Below are 19,069 nucleotides of genomic sequence, written 5' to 3'. Positions count from 1 at the left end.
CTTCCCTCCCTCCTTCACTATAGAGCTCCTGCATCTTCCCTCCCTCCTTCACTATAGAGCTCTAGCATCTTCCCTCCCTCCTTCACTATAGAGCTCCTGCATCTTCCCTCCTTCACTGCAAAGATCCAGCATCTTCCCTCTCTCCTTCACTATAGAGCTCCAGTATCTTCCCTCCCTCTTTCACTATAGAGCTCCTGCATCTTCCCTCCCTCCTTCACTATAGATCTCCTGCATCTTCCCTCCCTCCTTCACTATAGAGCTCTAGTATCTTCCCTCCCTCCTTCACTATAGAGCTCCAGTATCTTCCCTCTCTCCTTCACTAGAGCTCCTGCATCTTCCCTCCTTCACTACAAAGATCCAGTATCTTCCCTCCCTCCTTCACTATAGAGCTCCAGCATCTTCCCTCCCTACTTCACTATAGAGATCCTGCATCTTCCCTCCTTCACTATAGAGCTCCTGCATCTTCCCTCCTTCACTATAGAGCTCCAGCATCTTCCCTCCCTCCTTCACTATAGAGCTCCTGCATCTTCCCTCCCTCCTTCACTATAGAGCTCCTGCATCTTCCCACCCTCCTTCACTATAGAGCTCCTACATCTTCCCTCCCTCCTTCACTATAGAGCTCCAGCATCTTCCCTCCTTCCTTCACTATAGAGCTCCAGTATCTTCCCTCCCTCCTTCATTATAGAGCTCCAGCATCTTCCTCCCTCCTTCACTATAGAGCTCCAGCATCTTCCCTCCCTCCTTCACTATAGAGCTCCAGCATCTTCCCTCCCTTCTTCACTATAGAGCTCCAGCATCTTCCCTCCTTCCTTCACTATAGAGCTCCTGCATCTTCCCTCCCTCCTTCACTATAGAGCTCCTGCATCTTCCCTCCCTCCTTCACTATAGAGCTCTAGCATCTTCCTCCCTCCTTCACTATAGAGCTCCAGCATCTTCCCTCCCTCCTTCACTATAGAGCTCCTGCATCTTCCCTCCCTCTTTCACTATAGAGCTCTAGCATCTTCCCTCCCTCCTTCACTATAGAGCTCCTGCATCTTCCCTCCTTCACTGCAAAGATCCAGCATCTTCCCTCCCTCCTTCACTGCAAAGATCCAGCATCTTCCCTCTCTCCTTCACTATAGAGCTCCAGTATCTTCCCTCCCTCTTTCACTATAGAGCTCCTGCATCTTCCCTCCCTCCTTCACTATAGATCTCCTGCATCTTCCCTCCCTCCTTCACTATAGAGCTCTAGTATCTTCCCTCCCTCCTTCACTTTAGAGCTCCAGTATCTTCCCTCCCTCCTTCACTATAGAGCTCCTGCATCTTCCCTCCTTCACTACAAAGATCCAGCATCTTCCCTCTCTCCTTCACTATAGAGCTCCAGTATCTTCCCTCCCTCCTTCACTATAGAGCTCCTGCATCTTCCCTCCCTCCTTCACTATAGAGCTCCAGCATATTCCCTCCCTCCTTCATTATACAGCTCCAGCATCTTCCCTCCTTCATTACACAGCTTCAGCATCTTCCCTCCTTCACTACAAAGATCCAGCATCTTCCCTCTCCTTCACTATAGAGCTCCTGCAGCTTCCCTCCCTCCTTCACTACAAAGATCCAGCATCTTCCCTCCCTCCTTCACTATAGAGCACCTGCATCTTCCCTCCCTCCTTCACTATAGAGCTCCTGCATCTTCCCTCCCTCCTTCACTATAGAGCTCCTGCATCTTCCCTCCCTCCTTCACTATAGAGCTCTAGCATCTTCCCTCCCTCCTTCACTATAGAGCTCCTGCATCTTCCCTCCTTCACTGCAAAGATCCAGCATCTTCCCTCCCTCCTTCACTGCAAAGATCCAGCATCTTCCCTCTCTCCTTCACTATAGAACTCCAGTATCTTCCCTCCCTCTTTCACTATAGAGCTCCTGCATCTTCCCTCCCTCCTTCACTATAGATCTCCTGCATCTTCCCTCCCTCCTTCACTATAGAGCTCTAGTATCTTCCCTCCCTCCTTCACTATAGAGCTCCAGTATCTTCCCTCCCTCCTTCACTATAGAGATCCTGCATCTTCCCTCCTTCACTACAAAGATCCAGCATCTTCCCTCTCTCCTTCACTATAGAGCTCCAGTATCTTCCCACCCCCCTTCAATATAGAGCTCCTGCATCTTCCCTCCCTCCTTCACTATAGAGCTCCAGCATATTCCCTCCCTCCTTCATTATACAGCTCCAGCATCTTCCCTCCTTCATTATACAGCTTCAGCATCTTCCCTCCTTCACTACAAAGATCCAGCATCTTCCCTCTCTCCTTCACTATAGAGCTCCTGCAGCTTCCCTCCCTCCTTCACTACAAAGATCCAGCATCTTCCCTCCCTCCTTCACTATAGAGCACCTGTATCTTCCCTCCCTCCTTCACTATAGAGCTCCTGCATCTTCCCTCCCTCCTTCACTATAGAGCTCCTGCATCTTCCCTCCCTCCTTCACTATAGAGCTCTAGCATCTTCCCTCCCTCCTTCACTATAGAGCTCCTGCATCTTCCCTCCTTCACTGCAAAGATCCAGCATCTTCCCTCTCTCCTTCACTATAGAGCTCCAGTATCTTCCCTCCCTCTTTCACTATAGAGCTCCTGCATCTTCCCTCCCTCCTTCACTATAGATCTCCTGCATCTTCCCTCCCTCCTTCACTATAGAGCTCTAGTATCTTCCCTCCCTCCTTCACTATAGAGCTCCAGTATCTTCCCTCTCTCCTTCACTAGAGCTCCTGCATCTTCCCTCCTTCACTACAAAGATCCAGTATCTTCCCTCCCTCCTTCACTAAAGAGCTCCAGCATCTTCCCTCCCTACTTCACTATAGAGATCCTGCATCTTCCCTCCTTCACTATAGAGCTCCAGCATCTTCCCTCCTTCACTATAGAGTTCCAGCATCTTCCCTCCCTCCTTCACTATAGAGCTCCTGCATCTTCCCTCCCTCCTTCACTATAGAGCTCCTGCATCTTCCCACCCTCCTTCACTATAGAGCTCCTACATCTTCCCTCCCTCCTTCACTATAGAGCTCCAGCATCTTCCCTCCATCCTTCACTATAGAGCTCCAGTATCTTCCCTCCCTCCTTCATTATAGAGCTCCAGCATCTTCCTCCCTCCTTCACTATAGAGCTCCAGCATCTTCCCTCCCTCCTTCACTATAGAGCTCCAGCATCTTCCCTCGCTTCTTCACTATAGAGCTCCAGCATCTTCCCTCCTTCCTTCACTATAGAGCTCCTGCATCTTCCCTCCCTCCTTCACTATAGAGCTCCTGCATCTTCCCTCCCTCCTTCACTATAGAGCTCTAGCATCTTCCTCCCTCCTTCACTATAGAGCTCCAGCATCTTCCCTACCTCCTTCACTATAGAGATCCAGCATCTTCCCTTCCCCCTTTACTATAGAGCTCCTGCATCTTCACTCCCTCATTCACTATAGAGCTCCTGCATCTTTCCTCCCTCCTTCACTATAGAGCTCCAGCATCTTCCCTCCCTCCTTCACTATAGAGCTTCTGCATCTTCCCTCCCTCCTTCACGATAGAGCTCCAGCATCTTCCCTCCCTCCTTCACTATAGAGCTCTTGCATCTTCCTTCCCTCCTTCACTATAGAGCTCCTGCATCTTCCCTCCCACCTTCACTATAGAACTCCAGCATCTTCCCTCCCTCCTTCACTATAGAGCTCCTGCATCTTTTCCCCTCCTTCAATATAGAGCGCCAGCATCTTCCCTCCTTTCTTCACTATAGAGCTCCAGCATCTTCCCTCCCTCCTTCACTATAGAGCTCCTGCATCTTCCCTCCCTCCTTCACTATAGAGCTCCAGCTTCTTCACTCCCTCCTTCACTATAGAGCTCCAGCATCTTCCCTCCCTCCTTCACTATAGAGCTACTGCATCTTCCCTCCCTCCTTCACTATAGAGCTTCTCCATCTTCCCTCCCTCCTTCACCATAGAGCTCTTGTATCTTCTCTCCTTCCTTCACTATAGAGCTCCTGTATCTTCCCTCCCTCCTTCACTATAGAGCTCCAGCTTCTTCACTCCCTCCTTCACTATAGAGCTCCAGCATCTTCCCTCCCTCCTTCACTATAGAGCTACTGCATCTTCCCTCCCTCCTTCACTATAGAGCTTCTCCATCTTCCCTCCCTCCATCACCATAGAGTTCTTGTATCTTCCCTCCTTCCTTCACTATAGAGCTCCTGTATCTTCCCTCCCTCCTTCACTATAGAGCTCTAGCATCTTCACTCCTTCCTTCACTATAGAGCTCCTGCATCTTCCCTCCTTCCTTCACTATAGAGCTCCTGCATCTTCCCTCCCTCCTTCACTATACAGCTCCTGCATGTTCCCTCCCTCCTTCACTATACAGCTCCTGCATGTTCCCTCCCTCCTTCACTATAGAGCGCCTGCATAATCCCTCCCTCCTTCACTATAGAGCTCCTGTATCTTCCCTCCCTTCTTCACTATAGAGCTCCTGCATCTTCCCTCCCTCCTTCACTATAGAGCTCCTGAATCTTCCCTCCCTCCTTCATTATACAGCTTCAGCATCTTCCCTCCTTCACTACAAAGATCCAACATCTTCCCTCTCTCCTTCACTATAGAGCTCCAGTATCTTCCCTCCCTCCTTCACTACAAAGATCCAGCATCTTCCCTCCCCCCTTCACTATAGAGCTCCTGCATCTTCCCTCCCTCCTTCACTATAGAGCTCCAGCATCTTCCCTCACTCCTTCACTATAGAGCTCCTGCTTCTTCCCTCCCTCCTTCACTATAGAGCTCCTGCATCTTCCCTCCCTCCTTCACTATAGAGCTCCTGCATCTTCCCTCCCTCCTTCACTATAGAGCTCCTGCATCTTACCTCCCTCCTTTACTATAGAGCCCCAGCATCTTCCCTCCTTCCTTCACTATAGAGCTCCAGTATCTTCCCTCCCTCCTTCATCATAACGCTCCAGCGTCTTCCCTCCTTCCTTCACTATTGAACTACTGCATCTTCCCTCCCTCCTTCACTATAGAGCTCCTGCATCTTCCCTCCCTCCTTCACTATAGAGCTCCTGCATCTTCCCTCCCTCCTTCACTATAGAGCTCCTGCATCTTCCCTCCCTCCTTCACTATAGAGCCCCAGCATCTTCCCTCCTTCCTTCACTATAAAGCTCCAGTATCTTCCCTCCCTCCTTCATCATAAAGCTCCAGCATCTTCCCTCCTTCCTTCACTATAGAGCTCCAGTATCTTCCCTCCCTCCTTCATCATAAAGCTCCAGCATCTTCCCTCCTTCCTTCACTATAGAGCTACTGCATCTTCCCTCCCTCCTTCACTATAGAGCTCCTGCAATCTTCCCTTCCTCCTTCACTATAGAGCTCTAGCATCTTCCTTCCCTCCTTCACTATAGAGCTCCAGCATCTTTCCTCCCTCCTTCACTATAGAGCTACTGCATCTTCCCTCCCTCCTTCACTATAGAGCTCCTCCATCTTCCCTCCCTCCTTCACCATAGAGCTCTTGTATCTTCCCTCCTTCCTTCACTATAGAGCTCCTGTACCTTCCCTCCCTCCTTCACTATAGAGCTCTAGCATCTTCACTCCTTCCTTCACTATAGAGCTCCTGCATCTTCCCTCCTTCCTTCACTATAGAGCTCTAGCATCTTCCCTCCCTCCTTCACTATAGAGCTCCTGCATCTTCCCTCTCTCCTTCACTATAGAGCTCCTGCATCTTCCCTCCCTCCTTCACTATAGAGCTCCAGCATCTTCCCTCTCTCCTTCACTATAGAGCTCCTGCATCTTCCCTCCCTCCTTCACTATAGAGCTCCAGCATCTTCCCTCTCTCCTTCACTATAGAGCTCCTCCATCTTCCCTCCCTCCTTCACCATAGAGCTCTTGTATCTTCCCTCCTTCCTTCACTATAGAGCTCCTGTACCTTCCCTCCCTCCTTCACTATAGAGCTCTAGCATCTTCACTCCTTCCTTCACTATAGAGCTCCTGCATCTTCCCTCCTTCCTTCACTATAGAGCTCTAGCATCTTCCCTCCCTCCTTCACTATAGAGCTCCTGCATCTTCCCTCTCTCCTTCACTATAGAGCTCCTGCATCTTCCCTCCCTCCTTCACTATAGAGCTCCAGCATCTTCCCTCTCTCCTTCACTATAGAGCTCCTGCATCTTCCCTCCCTCCTTCACTATAGAGCTCTAGCATCTTCCCTCCCTCCTTCACTATACATCTTTAGCATCTCCCCTCCCTCCTTCACTATAGACCTCTAGCATCTTCCCTCCCTCCTTCACTATAGAGCTCCTGCATCTTCCCTTCCTTCTTCACTATAGAGCTCCTGCATCCTCCCTCCTTCAATATAGAGCTCCTGCATCTTCCCTCTCTCCTTCACTATAGAGCTCCTGCATCTTCCCTCCCTCCTTCACTATAGAGCTCTAGCATCTTCCCTCCCTCCTTCACTATACAGCTCTAGCATCTTTCCTCCCTCCTTCACTATAGAGCTCCTGCATCCTCCCTCCTTCACTATAGAGCTCCTGCATCTTCCCTCCCTCCTTCACTATAGAGCTCCATCATCTTCCCTCTCTCCTTCACTAAAGAGCTCCTGCATCTTCCCTCCCTCCTTCACTATAGAGCTCTAGCATCTTCCCTCCCTCCTTCACTATGCAGCTCTAGCATCTCCCCTCCCTCCTTCACTATAGAGCTCTAGCATCTTCCCTCCCTCCTTCACTATAGAGCTTCTGCATCTTCCCTGTTGTGAATTCTGCTCTTGGGCTCCCTCCGGTGGTTGTAAGTGGTAGCGCTGCTGTCTCTGAATCGCAGCATTTATCAGGTGTGTTCACTTTTTGCAATCTTGACTGGGCTATTTAGTCTTGCTTCACCCTTTAGTCAGTGCCAGTTGTCCATTGTTCCTGGAGGATTCACATCCCTGCCTGGTCTCTTCTGCTTTGCAGTTCTTTTCAACAAAGATAAGTTCTGTCCTTGATTTTGCTGTCCACATGCTGTGGCCTTATTGTTCAGTTCTTTTCCATGTTTTTGTCTTGTCCAGCTTGGTCTGTATAAGGATTTGTTTAGCCAAGCTGGTATCTCTGGAGATGCAGATATACCCTCCATATCTTTAGTTAGCTGTGGAGATTTTGTATTTTCTGTGGTGGATATTTTCTAGTATTTTAATACTGACCGCATAGTACTCTGTCCTATCCTTTCTATTTAGCTAGAAGTGGCTTCCTTTGCTAAATTCTCATTTCAGTCTGTGTATGTTTTTTCCCTCTCCTCTCACAGTCAATATTTGTGGGGGGCTGTCTATCCTTTGGGGATTTTCTCTGAGGCAAGATAGTTTTCCCTGTTCTATCTCTAGGGGTAATTAGTCCTCCGGCTGTGTCGAGTTGTCTAGGGAGCGCTAGGTACATTCCACAGCTACTTCTAGTTGCGGTGTTAAGTTCAGGGTCTGCGGTCAGTACAGGTACCACCTTCTCCAGAGTACGTCTCATGCTGCTCTTAGGCCACCAGATCATAACAGTACAACTGGCCAACAATGAGTTAACCGCATCTCAGAAGAAGGGAAGGAAAGTGCTGAGCCATTTTTTTTTCTGTAGTCTGTTGTGTTTTTTTTTTTTCTTCCCTCTTTACCTCTGGGCGGCTCAGGAGTTCGGCGCTGGTATGGATGTTCAGGGATTGGCTTCTCGTGTGGATCAACTTGCTGCTAGAGTACAGGGTATTTCCGATTATATCGTTCAGACTCCAGTTTTAGAGCCTAGAATTCCAACTCCTGATTTGTTTTTTGGGGATAGGTCCAAATTTCTGAGCTTTAAAAATAACTGTAAACTGTTTTTTGCTCTGAAACCCAGTTTCTCTGGTGATCCCATCCAGCAGGTTAAAATTATTATATCTCTGCTGCGTGGTGACCCCCAGGATTGGGCATTTGCCCTGGAACCTGGGAATCCGGCGTTGGTTAATGTAGACACCTTTTTTCAGGCGCTTGGGTTATTGTATGATGAACCTAATTCAGTGGATCATGCTGAGAAGACCTTGTTGGCCCTGTCTCACGGTCAACAAGCGGCAGAATCATATTGCCAGAAGTTTAGAAAATGGTCTGTGCTGACTAAATGGAATGAGGATGCCTTGGCGGCAATCTTCAGAAAGGGTCTTTCTGAATCCGTTAAAGATGTTATGGTGGGGTTCCCCACGCCTGCTGGTCTGAGTGATTCTATGTCTCTGGCCATTCAGATTGATCGGCGCTTGCGCGAGCGCAGAGTTGTGCACACTATGGCATTGTCTTCCGAGCGGAGTCCTGAGCCTATGCAGTGTGATAGGATTGTGTCTAGAGCTGAACGACAAGGATTCAGACATCAGAATAGGTTGTGTTTTTACTGCGGCGATTCTGCTCATGTTATTTCTGATTGCCCTAAGAGTACCAAGAGAATCGCTAGTTCTGTTACCATCAGTACTGTACAACCTAAATTTCTGTTATCTGTGACCCTGATCTGCTCATTGTCGTCATTCTCTGTCATGGCATTTGTGGATTCAGGCGCCGCTCTAAACTTAATGGACTTAGAATTTGCCAGACGTTGTGGTTTCCCCTTGCAGCCTTTGCAGAGTCCTATTCCTTTGAGGGGCATTAATGCTACACCGTTGGCTAAAAATAAACCTCAGTTTTGGACACAGCTGACCATGTGCATGGCGCCAGCCCATCAGGAAGATTGTCGTTTTCTGGTGTTGCATAATTTGCATGATGCTATTGTGCTGGGTTTCCCATGGTTACAGGTGCATAATCCAGTATTAGATTGGAAATCTATGTCTGTGACTAGTTGGGGTTGTCAGGGGGTTCATGGTGACGTTCCTTTGATGTCAATTGCCTCCTCCCCCTCTTCTGAAATTCCTGAGTTTTTGTCAGATTTCCAGGATGTATTCAATGAGCCCAAATCCAGTTCCGTTCCGCCGCATAGGGACTGTGATTGTGCTATTAACTTGATTCCGGGCTGTAAGTTCCCTAAGGGTCGACTTTTTAACCTGTCTGTGCCAGAACATACCGCCATGCGGAGCTATGTTAAGGAGTCATTGGAGAAGGGGCATATTCGGCCATCTTCTTCACCATTGGGAGCAGGTTTTTTTTTTGTTGCCAAAAAAGATGGCTCCTTGAGACCCTGTATTGATCATCGCCTCTTGAATAAGATCACGGTCAAATTCCAATACCCTTTGCCTTTGCTTTCTGATCTGTTTGCTAGGATTAAGGGGGCTAGTTGGTTTACTAAGATTGACCTTCGAGGGGCATATAATCTTGTTCGTATTAAGCAGGGTGACGAATGGAAAACTGCGTTTAATACGCCCGAAGGCCATTTTGAAGACCTTGTGATGCCATTCGGACTCTCTAATGCTCCATCTGTGTTTCAGTCCTTCATGCATGATATATTTCGGAATTATCTTGATAAATTCATGATTGTATATTTGGATGATATTTTGATTTTTTCAGATGATTGGGAGTCTCATGTGAAACAAGTCAGGATGGTATTTCAGATCCTTCGTGATAATGCCTTGTTTGTGAAGGGGTCTAAGTGCCTCTTTGGAGTACAGAAGATTTCTTTTTTGGGCTTCATTTTTTCTCCCTCATCTATAGAAATGGATCCGGTTAAGGTTCAGGCAAATCATGATTGGATCCAGCCCACATCCGTGAAGAGCCTTCAGAAATTTTTGGGCTTTGCTAATTTTTATCGCCGTTTCATTGCCAACTTCTCCAGTGTGGTTAAACCCCTGACCGATTTGACGAAGAAAGGCGCTGATGTGACGAATTGGTCCTCTGCGGCTGTTTCTGCCTTTCAGGAGCTTAAACGCCGATTTACTTCTGCCCCTGTGTTGCATCAGCCGGATGTTTCTCTTCCTTTTCAGGTTGAGGTTGACGCTTCTGAGATTGGGGCAGGGGCCGTTTTGTCTCAGAGGAATTCTGATGGTTCCTTGATGAAACCGTGTGCCTTCTTTTCTCGAAAGTTTTCGCCTGCGGAACGCAATTATGATGTCGGCAATCGTGAGTTGTTGGCTATGAAGTGGGCATTTGAGGAGTGGCGACATTGGCTTGAGGGAGCCAAGCACCGCATTGTGGTCTTGACCGATCATAAGAATCTGATTTATCTCGAGTCTGCCAAACGGCTGAATCCTAGACAGGCCCGATGGTCCCTGTTTTTCTCCCGTTTTGATTTTGTGGTCTCGTATCTTCCGGGTTCTAAGAATGTTAAGGCTGATGCCCTCTCTAGGAGCTTTTTGCCTGATTCTCCTGGGGTCCTTGAGCCGGTCGGTATTCTGAAGGAAGGGGTGATTCTTTCTGCCATCTCCCCTGATTTACGACGGGTTCTTCAGAAATTTCAGGCTGATAAACCTGACCGCTGTCCAGAGGGGAAATTGTTTGTTCCTGACAGATGGACTAGTAAAGTGATTTCGGAGGTTCATTGTTCTGTGTTAGCCGGTCATCCTGGGATTTTTGGTACCAGAGATTTGGTTGGTAGGTCCTTTTGGTGGCCTTCTTTGTCACCGGATGTGCGTTCTTTTGTGCAGTCCTGTGGGACTTGTGCGCGGGCCAAGCCTTGTTTTTCCCGCGCTAGTGGGTTGCTTTTGCCTTTGCCGGTCCCTGAGAGGCCTTGGACGCATATTTCTATGGATTTTATTTCGGATCTTCCGGTTTCCCAGAGGATGTCGGTTATCTGGGTGGTTTGTGACCGGTTTTCTAAGATGGTTCATTTGGTGCCTTTGCCTAAGTTGCCTTCCTCTTCTGATTTGATTCCGTTGTTTTTTCAGCATGTGGTTCGTTTGCATGGCATTCTGGAGAACATTGTGTCCGATAGAGGTTCCCAGTTTGTTTCTAGGTTTTGGCGGGCCTTTTGTGCTAGGCTGGGCATTGATTTGTCTTTTTCTTCCGCATTTCATCCTCAGACAAATGGCCAAACCGAGCGAACTAATCAGACTTTGGAAACTTATTTGAGATGCTTTGTGTCTGCTGATCAGGATGATTGGGTGGCTTTCTTGCCATTGGCCGAGTTTGCCCTTAATAATCGGGCTAGTTCTGCTACCTTGGTTTCACACTTCTTTTGTAACTCTGGTTTTCATCCTCGTTTATCTTCGGGGCAGGTTGAGCCTTCTGATTGTCCTGGGGTGGACTCTGTGGTTGACAGGTTGCATCAAATTTGGGCTCATGTTGTTGACAATTTGGTGTTATCTCAGGAGGGGGCTCAGCGTTTTGCTAACCGTCGTCGGTGTGTTGGTTCCCGGCTTCGGGTTGGGGATTTGGTCTGGTTGTCTTCCCGTCATGTCCCTATGACGGTTTCTTCCCCTAAGTTTAAGCCTCGGTTTATTGGCCCTTATAGGATTTCTGAGATTATCAATCCAGTGTCTTTTCGTTTGGCCCTTCCAGCCTCTTTTTCCATCCATAATGTTTTTCATAGATCTTTGTTGCGGAAATATGTGGTGCCCGTTGTTCCCTCTGTTGATCCTCCTGCCCCGGTGTTGATTGATGGGGAGTTGGAGTATGTGGTTGAGAAGATTTTGGATTCTCGTTTTTCGAGGCGGAGGCTTCAGTACCTTGTCAAATGGAAGGGTTATGGCCAGGAGGATAATTCTTGGGTTGTAGCCTCCGATGTTCATGCTGATGATTTGGTTCGTGCCTTTCATTTGGCTCGTCCGGATCGGCCTGGGGGCTCTGGTGAGGGTTCGGTGACCCCTCCTCATCAGGTGTGTTCACTTTTTGCAATCTTGACTGGGCTATTTAGTCTTGCTTCACACTTTAGTCAGTGCCAGTTGTCCATTGTTCCTGGAGGATTCACATCCCTGCCTGGTCTCTTCTGCTTTGCAGTTCTTTTCAACAAAGATAAGTTCTGGCCTTGATTTTGCTGTCCACATGCTGTGGCCTTATTGTTCAGTTCTTTTCTATGTTTTGTCTTGTCCAGCTTGGTCTGTATAAGGATTTGTTTAGCCAAGCTGGTATCTCTGGAGATGCAGATATACCCTCCATATCTTTAGTTAGCTGTGGAGATTTTGTATTTTCTGTGGTGGATATTTTCTAGTATTTTAATACTGACCGCATAGTACTCTGTCCTATCCTTTCTATTTAGCTAGAAGTGACCTCCTTTGCTAAATTCTCATTTCAGTCTGTGTATGTTTTTTCCCTCTCCTCTCACAGTCAATATTTGTGGGGGGCTGCCTATCCTTTGGGGATTTTCTCTGAGGCAAGATAGTTTTCCCTTTTCTATCTCTAGGGTTAATTAGTCCTCCGGCTGTGTCGAGATGTCTAGGGAGCCCTAGGTACATTCCACGGCTACTTCTAGTTGCGGTGTTAAGTTCAGGGTCTGCGGTCAGTACAGGTACCACCTTCTCCAGAGTACGTCTCATGCTGCTCTTAGGCCACCAGATCATAACCACTTCCCTTCCTTCTTCACCATAGAGCTTCTGCATCTTCCCTCCTTCACTATAGAGCTCCTGCATCTTCCCACTCTCCTTCACTATACAGCTCCTGCATCTTCCCTCCCTCCTACACTATAGAGCTCTAACATCTTCCCTCCCGCCTTCACTACAGAGCTCCTGCATCTTCCCTCCCTCCTTCACTATAGAGCTCTAGCATCTTCCCTCCCTCCTTCACTATACAGCTCTAGCATCTCCCCTCCCTCCTTCACTAGAGCTCTAGCATCTTCACTCCCTCCTTTACTATAGAGCTCATGCATCTTCCCTTCCTTCTTCACTATAGAGCTACGGCATCTTCCCTCCTTTACTATAGAGCTCCTGCATCTTCCCTCTCTCCTTCACTATAGAGCTCCTGCATCTTCCCTCCCTCCTTCACTATAGAGCTCTAACATCTTCCCTCCCTCCTTCACTACAGAGCTCCTGCATCTTCCCTTCTTTCTTCACTATAGAGCTCTAGCATCTTCCCTCCTTCACTATAGAGCTCCTGCATCTTCCCTCTCTCCTTCACTATAGAGCTCCTGCATCTTCCCTCTCTCCTTCACTATAGAGCTCCTGCACCTTCCCTCTCACCTTCACTATAGAGCTCCTGCATCTTCCCTCCCTCCTTCACTATACAGCTCTAGCATCTTCCCTCCCTCCTTCACTATAGAGCTCCTGCATCTTCCCTCCCTCCTTCACTATAGAGCTCCAGCATCTTCCCTCCCTTTCACTATAGAGCTCCTGCACCTTCCCTCCCTCCTTCCCTATAGAGCGCCTGCATTTTCCCTCCATCACTATACAGCTCTAGCATCTTCCCTCCCTCCTTCACTATAGAGCTCCTGCATCTTCCCTCCCTCCTTCACTATAGAGCTCCAGCATCTTCCCTCCCTCCTTCACTATAGAGCTCCAGCATCTTCCCTCCCTCCTTCACTATAGAGCTCCTGCATCTTCCCTCCTTCACTATACAGCTCTAGCATCTTCCCTCCTTCACTATAGAGCTCCTGCATCTTCCCTCCCTCCTTCACTATAGAGCTCCAGCATCTTCCCTCCCTCCTTCACTATAGAGCTCCAGCTTCTTCCCGCTCTCCTTCACTAGGAGCTCTAGCATCTTGCCTCCCTCCTTCCCTATAGAGCTCCTGCATCTTCCCTCCTTCACTATACAACTCTAGCATCTTCCCTCCCTTCTTCACTATAAAGCTCCTGCATCTTCCCTTCCTCCTCCACTATAGAGCTCCTGCATCTTCCCTCTCTCCTTCACTATAGAGCTCCTGCATCTTCCCTCTCTCTTTCACTATAGAGCTCCTGCATCTTCCCTCTCTCCTTCACTATAGAGCTCCTGCATCTTCCCTCCCTCCTTCACTATACAGCTCTAGCATCTTCCCTCCCTCCTTCACTGTAGAGCTCCTGCATCTTCCCTCCCTCCTTCACTATAGAGCTCCAGCATCTTCCCTCCCTCCTTCACTATAGAGCTCCTGCATCTTCCCTCCTTCACTATACAGCTTTAGCATCTTCCCTCCCTCCTTCACTATAGAGCTCCTGCATCTTCCCTCCCTCCTTCACTATAGAGCTCCAGCATCTTTCCTCCCTCCTTCACTATAGAGCTCCTGTATCTTCCCTCCCTCCTTCACTATACAGCTCTAGCATACTCTGTTTCCGTCCTCATTCTTCCTTGGGCCCCCCCCCCCCAGTATCTCGGGCCCCTCTCCCCCCGTATCTTGGGCCCCTCTGCCCCCCATATCTCGGTGACCTCTTCCCCCAGTATCTTTGGCCCCTGTCCCCCCACAGTATCTCAAGCCCCTGTCCTCCCTCCCCAGTATATCGCCCCCCCCCCCCCAGTATCTCGGTCCCCTCTCTCCCTCGTATCTCGGGCCCCGCTCCCCCCCGTATCTCGGTCTTCCACCTGGTCCTCCACCCCCCTCCCCATATCTCCCCCCCCCGTATCCCGGGCCCCTCTTCCCCCCCCCCCGTATCCCGGGCCCCTCTCCCCCGCCGTATCTCGGGCACCCCTCCCCATATCACCCCCCCGTATCCCAGGCCCCTTTCCCCCTCCCGTTTCCCGGGCCCCCCTCCCCCCGTATCCTGGGCCCCTCTCCCCCCCCACGTATCCCGGGCCCCCCGTAACCAGGGCCCCTCTCCCTCCCCCCCTCCCCGTATCCCGGGCCCCCCTACCCATATCTCGGGCCCCCTCCCCCCCCCCCCGTATCTCGGGCCCCCTCCCCCCCCCCGTATCTCGGGCCCCCCTCCCCATATCTCCCCCCCTGTATCCCGGGCCCCCCTCCCCCTGTATCCCGGGCCCCCCTCCCCCCGTATCCCGGGCCCCTTCCCCCCCGTATCCCGGGCCCCCCGTAACCAGGGCCCCTCTCCCTCCCCCCCCCCCCCGTATCTCGGGCCCCCCTCCCCATATCTCCCCCCCCCCGTATCTCGGGCCCCCCTCCCCATATCTCCCCCCCCCCGTATCTCGGGCCCCCCTCCCCATATCTCCCCCTCCCGTATCCCGGGCCCCCCTCCCCATATCTCCCCCCCCCTGTATCCCGGGCCCCCCTCCCCCCGTATCCCGGGCCCCTTCCCCCCCCGTATCTCTCTCACCTGACGTCCCCCAGTCTTGCTCCGGTGCTGGCGCCGCCGCTGGGCCCGGGGAGCTGTCCACCTCTTCCTGGTGCTGAAGCTCCGGGACTGGGGAGCGGCTGCCCGGCCGCCCCGCCGCCCTCCCCGGCCTCCAGGCTCGCCTCGTTCCCCATGCCGCGCTGCTTGTGAGGGGAGAAGGCAAACGGGGAGCGGAGACTGCGAGCAACCGAGGACGAAGCGTCACAGCCCGACACGGTCCTCCGCCATCCCGGCCCTGCGCGCCCCCGCCTGTCACATGACTATCGGGAGCGCGCGTGCCCTGTGCGGGGGCCGAGAGAGAGGAGAAACGGGCACAGGAGAGAGAGAGGGGCCACAGGAGGGAGAGAGGGGCCACAGGAGAGAGAGGTCACAGGAGAGAGAGAGGGGCCACAGGAGAGAGAGAGAGAGGGGCCACAGGAGAGAGAGAGTGATCACAGGAGAGAGGCCACAGGAGAGAGAGAGAGGGGCCACAGGAGAGAGAGAGGGGCCACAGGAGAGAGGCCACAGGAGAGAGGGGCCACAGGAGAGAGAGAGGGGCCACAGGAGAGAGAGAGAGGGGCCACAGGAGAGAGAGAGTGATCACAGGAGAGAGAGAGTGATCACAGGAGAGAGAGAGGGGCCACAGGAGGGAGAGAGGGGCCACAGGAGAGAGAGGTCACAGGAGAGAGAGAGGGGCCACAGGAGAGAGAGAGAGAGGGGCCACAGGAGAGAGAGAGTGATCACAGGAGAGAGGCCACAGGAGAGAGAGAGAGGGGCCACAGGAGAGAGAGAGGGGCCACAGGAGAGAGGCCACAGGAGAGAGAGAGAGGGGCCACAGGAGAGAGAGAGTGATCACAGGAGAGAGGCCACAGGAGAGAGAGAGAGGGGCCACAGGAGAGAGAGAGAGGGGCCACAGGAGAGAGAGAGGGGCCACAGGAGAGAGGCCACAGGAGAGAGAGAGAGGGGCCACAGGAGAGAGAGAGTGATCACAGGAGAGAGGCCACAGGAGAGAGAGAGAGGGGCCACAGGAGAGAGAGAGGGGCCACAGGAGAGAGGCCACAGGAGAGAGAGAGAGAGGGGCCACAGGGGAGAGAGAGTGATCACAGGAGAGAGAGGCCACAGGAGAGAGAGGGGCCACAGGAGAGAGAGAGGCCACAGGAGAGAGAGAGGGGCCACAGGAGAGAGAGAGGCCACAGGAGAGAGAGAGGCCACAGGAGAGAGAGGGGCCACAGGAGAGAGAGAGGGGCCACAGGAGAGAGAGGCCACAGGAGAGAGAGAGGGGCCACAGGAGAGAGAGAGGGGCCACAGGAGAGAGAGAGGGGCCACAGGAGAGAGAGAGGAGCCACAGGAGAGAGAGGCCACAGGAGAGAGAGGCCACAGGAGAGAGAGAGGGGCCACAGGAGAGAGAGAGGGGCCACAGGAGAGAGAGGCCACAGGAGAGAGAGAGGGGCCACAGGAGAGAGAGGCCACAGGAGAGAGAGAGGGGCCACAGGAGAGAGAGGCCACAGGAGAGAGAGAGAAGAGGCCACAGGAGAGAGAGAGAGGCCACAGGAGAGAGAGGGAGGGGCCACAGGAGAGAGAGAGGCCACAGGAGAGAGAGAGATGCCACAGGAGAGAGAGAGGCCACAGGAGAGAGAGAGGCCACAGGAGAGAGAGGCCACAGGAGAGAGAGAGGGGCCACAGGAGAGAGAGAGAGGCCACAGGAGAGAGAGGGAGGGGCCACAGGAGAGAGAGGCCACAGGAGAGAGAGAGGCCACATGAGAGAGAGAGGCCACAGGAGAGAGAGGGAGGGGCCACAGGAGAGAGAGAGGAGAAAGGCCACAGGAGAGAGAGAGAGACCACAGGAGAGAGAGGCCACAGGAGAGAGAGGCCACAGGGGAGAGAGGGAGGGGCCACAGGAGAGAGAGAGGCCACAGGAGAGAGAGAGAGGCCACAGGAGAGAGAGGGAGGGGCCACAGGAGACAGAGAGGCCACAGGAGAGAGAGGGAGGGGCCACAGGAGACAGAGGGAGGGGCCACAGGAGAGAGAGAAGCCACAGGAGAGAGAGGGAGGGGCCACAGGAGAGAGAAAGAGGCCACAGGAGAGAGAGAGGCCACAGGAGAGAAAGAGAGAGGCCACAGGAGAGAGAGGGAGGGCCATAGGAGAGAGAGAGGCCACAGGAGAGAGAGAGAGGCCACAGGAGAGAGAGAGAGGCCACAGGAGAGAGAGAGAGGGGCCACAGGAGACAGAGGGAGGGGCCACAGGAGAGAGAGAAGCCACAGGAGAGAGAGGGAGGGGCCACAGGAGAGAGAGAGAGGCCACAGGAGAGAGGCCACAGGAGAGAAAGAGAGAGGCCACAGGAGAGAGAGGGAGGGCCACAGGAGAGAGAGAGGCCACAGGAGAGAGAGGGAGGGGCCACAGGAGACAGAGGGAGGGGCCACAGGAGAGAGAGAAGCCACAGGAGAGAGAGGGAGGGGCCACAGGAGAGAGAGAGAGGCCACAGGAGAGAGAGAGGCCACAGGAGAGAAAGAGAGAGGCCACAGGAGAGAGAGGGAGGGCCACAGGAGAGAGAGAGGCCACAGGAGAGAAAGAGAGAGGCCACAGGAGAGAGAGGGAGGGCCACAGGAGAGAGAGAGGCCACAGGAGAGAGAGAGAGGCCACAGGAGAGAGAGGCCACAGGAGAGAGAGAGGCCTGTTGTGTATCCGCTTTTTGGGCTCCCCTGGTGGTTGCTGGTGGTATTGGTGACTTGTTTGCACTTTGCTGTCTCAGTTCACCTGCTTCCATCAGCGTTTGGGAGTTTCCTATTTAGCCTTGCTCTCCAGTCATTTCCTTGCCGGTCATCATTGTAACCAGAGCCTTCGGTTGCATGTTCCTGCTACTAGTCTGCTGATCAGCTAAGTGGACTTTGTCCTTTTGTTTTGTATCTTTTGTCCAGTTTGCAGTTTTTGTAATTCTCTGTAGCTGGAAGCTCTTGCGGGCTGAAATTGCCACTCCTGTGTCATGAGTTGACACAGGAGTCTTAGGGTGGTTTCAGGATGGTTTTTGAAAGGGTTTTCAGTTGACCGTGAAGTCCTCTTTTGTATCTTTCTGCTATCTAGTAAGTGGACCTCTCTTTGCTAAATCTACTTTCATACTGTGTATGTCTTTTCCTCTTAATTCACCGTTGTTACATGTGGGGGGCTGCTGTCATCTTTTGGGGTATTTCCCTAGAGGTAAGCCAGGTCTGTTTCTTCCTCTACCAGGCGTAGTTAGTCCTCCGGCTGGCGGCTTTAGGGTTGCTTTATGAGGAACCTAATTTGGAGATTCAAGCTGAAAAAGCTTTGATAGCCCTATCTCAAGGGCAAGATGAAGCTGAGATTTACTGCCAAAAATTTCGTAAATGGTCTGTGCTTACTCAGTGGAATGAGTGCGCCTTAGCGGCAAATTTCAGAGAGGGCCTTTCTGATGCCGTTAAAGATGTTATGGTCGGGTTCCCTGCGCCTACAGGTCTGAATGAGTCCATGACATTGGCAATTCAGATTGATCGGCGTTTGCGGGAGCGCAAACCCGTGCACCATTTGGCGGTATCTTCTGAAGAGACGCCAGAGAAAATGCAATGTGACAGAATTATGTCCAGAAGCGAGCGGCAGAATTATAGGCGTAAAAATGGGTTATGCTTCTATTGTGGTGATTCTGCTCATGTTATATCAGCATGCTCTAAACGTACTAGGAAGGTTGACAAGTCTATTTCAATTGGCACTTTACAGTCCAAATTTATTTTGTCTGTAACCTTGATTTGTTCATTATCAGTTATTACCGTGGATGCCTATGTGGACTCTGGCGCCGCTCTGAGTCTTATGGACTGGTCCTTTGCCAGGCGCTGTGGGTTTGATTTAGAGCCTCTGGAAGTCCCTATACCTCTGAAGGGTATTGATTCTACACCTTTGGCTTGTAATAAACCACAGTTCTGGACGCAAGTGACTATGCGTATGACTCCAGACCATCAGGAGGTGATTCGCTTCCTTGTGTTGTACAATTTACATGATGTTTTGGTGCTTGGATTACCATGGTTACAGTCTCATAACCCAGTCCTTGACTGGAAAGCTATGTCTGTGTTAAGCTGGGGATGTCGGGGGGCTCATGGGGACACTCCTTTGGTGTCCATTTCGTCATCTA

The 19,069-nt window shown here is 51.5% G+C and overlaps 1 protein-coding gene across 1 annotated transcript in view; it reads right to left on the bottom strand.

The window, feature by feature from the left end:
• BSN (bassoon presynaptic cytomatrix protein) overlaps positions 1-15,206 on the bottom strand; it is a 384,008-nt gene extending 368,802 nt beyond the window's left edge. The window contains exon 1 of the mRNA XM_077277246.1: positions 14,938-15,206. Within this exon, the coding sequence (XP_077133361.1) occupies positions 14,938-15,089 (152 nt within the window). The 5' untranslated portion in view covers positions 15,090-15,206. The remainder of the gene's footprint in view (positions 1-14,937) is intronic.
• Between the last annotated feature and the right edge of the window lie 3,863 nt (positions 15,207-19,069).

The sequence above is a fragment of the Ranitomeya variabilis genome, chromosome 8 (assembly GCF_051348905.1).
Source record: "Ranitomeya variabilis isolate aRanVar5 chromosome 8, aRanVar5.hap1, whole genome shotgun sequence".
NCBI lineage: Eukaryota > Metazoa > Chordata > Amphibia > Anura > Dendrobatidae > Ranitomeya > Ranitomeya variabilis.
This window is presented reverse-complemented; position numbering and strand designations above follow the sequence as displayed.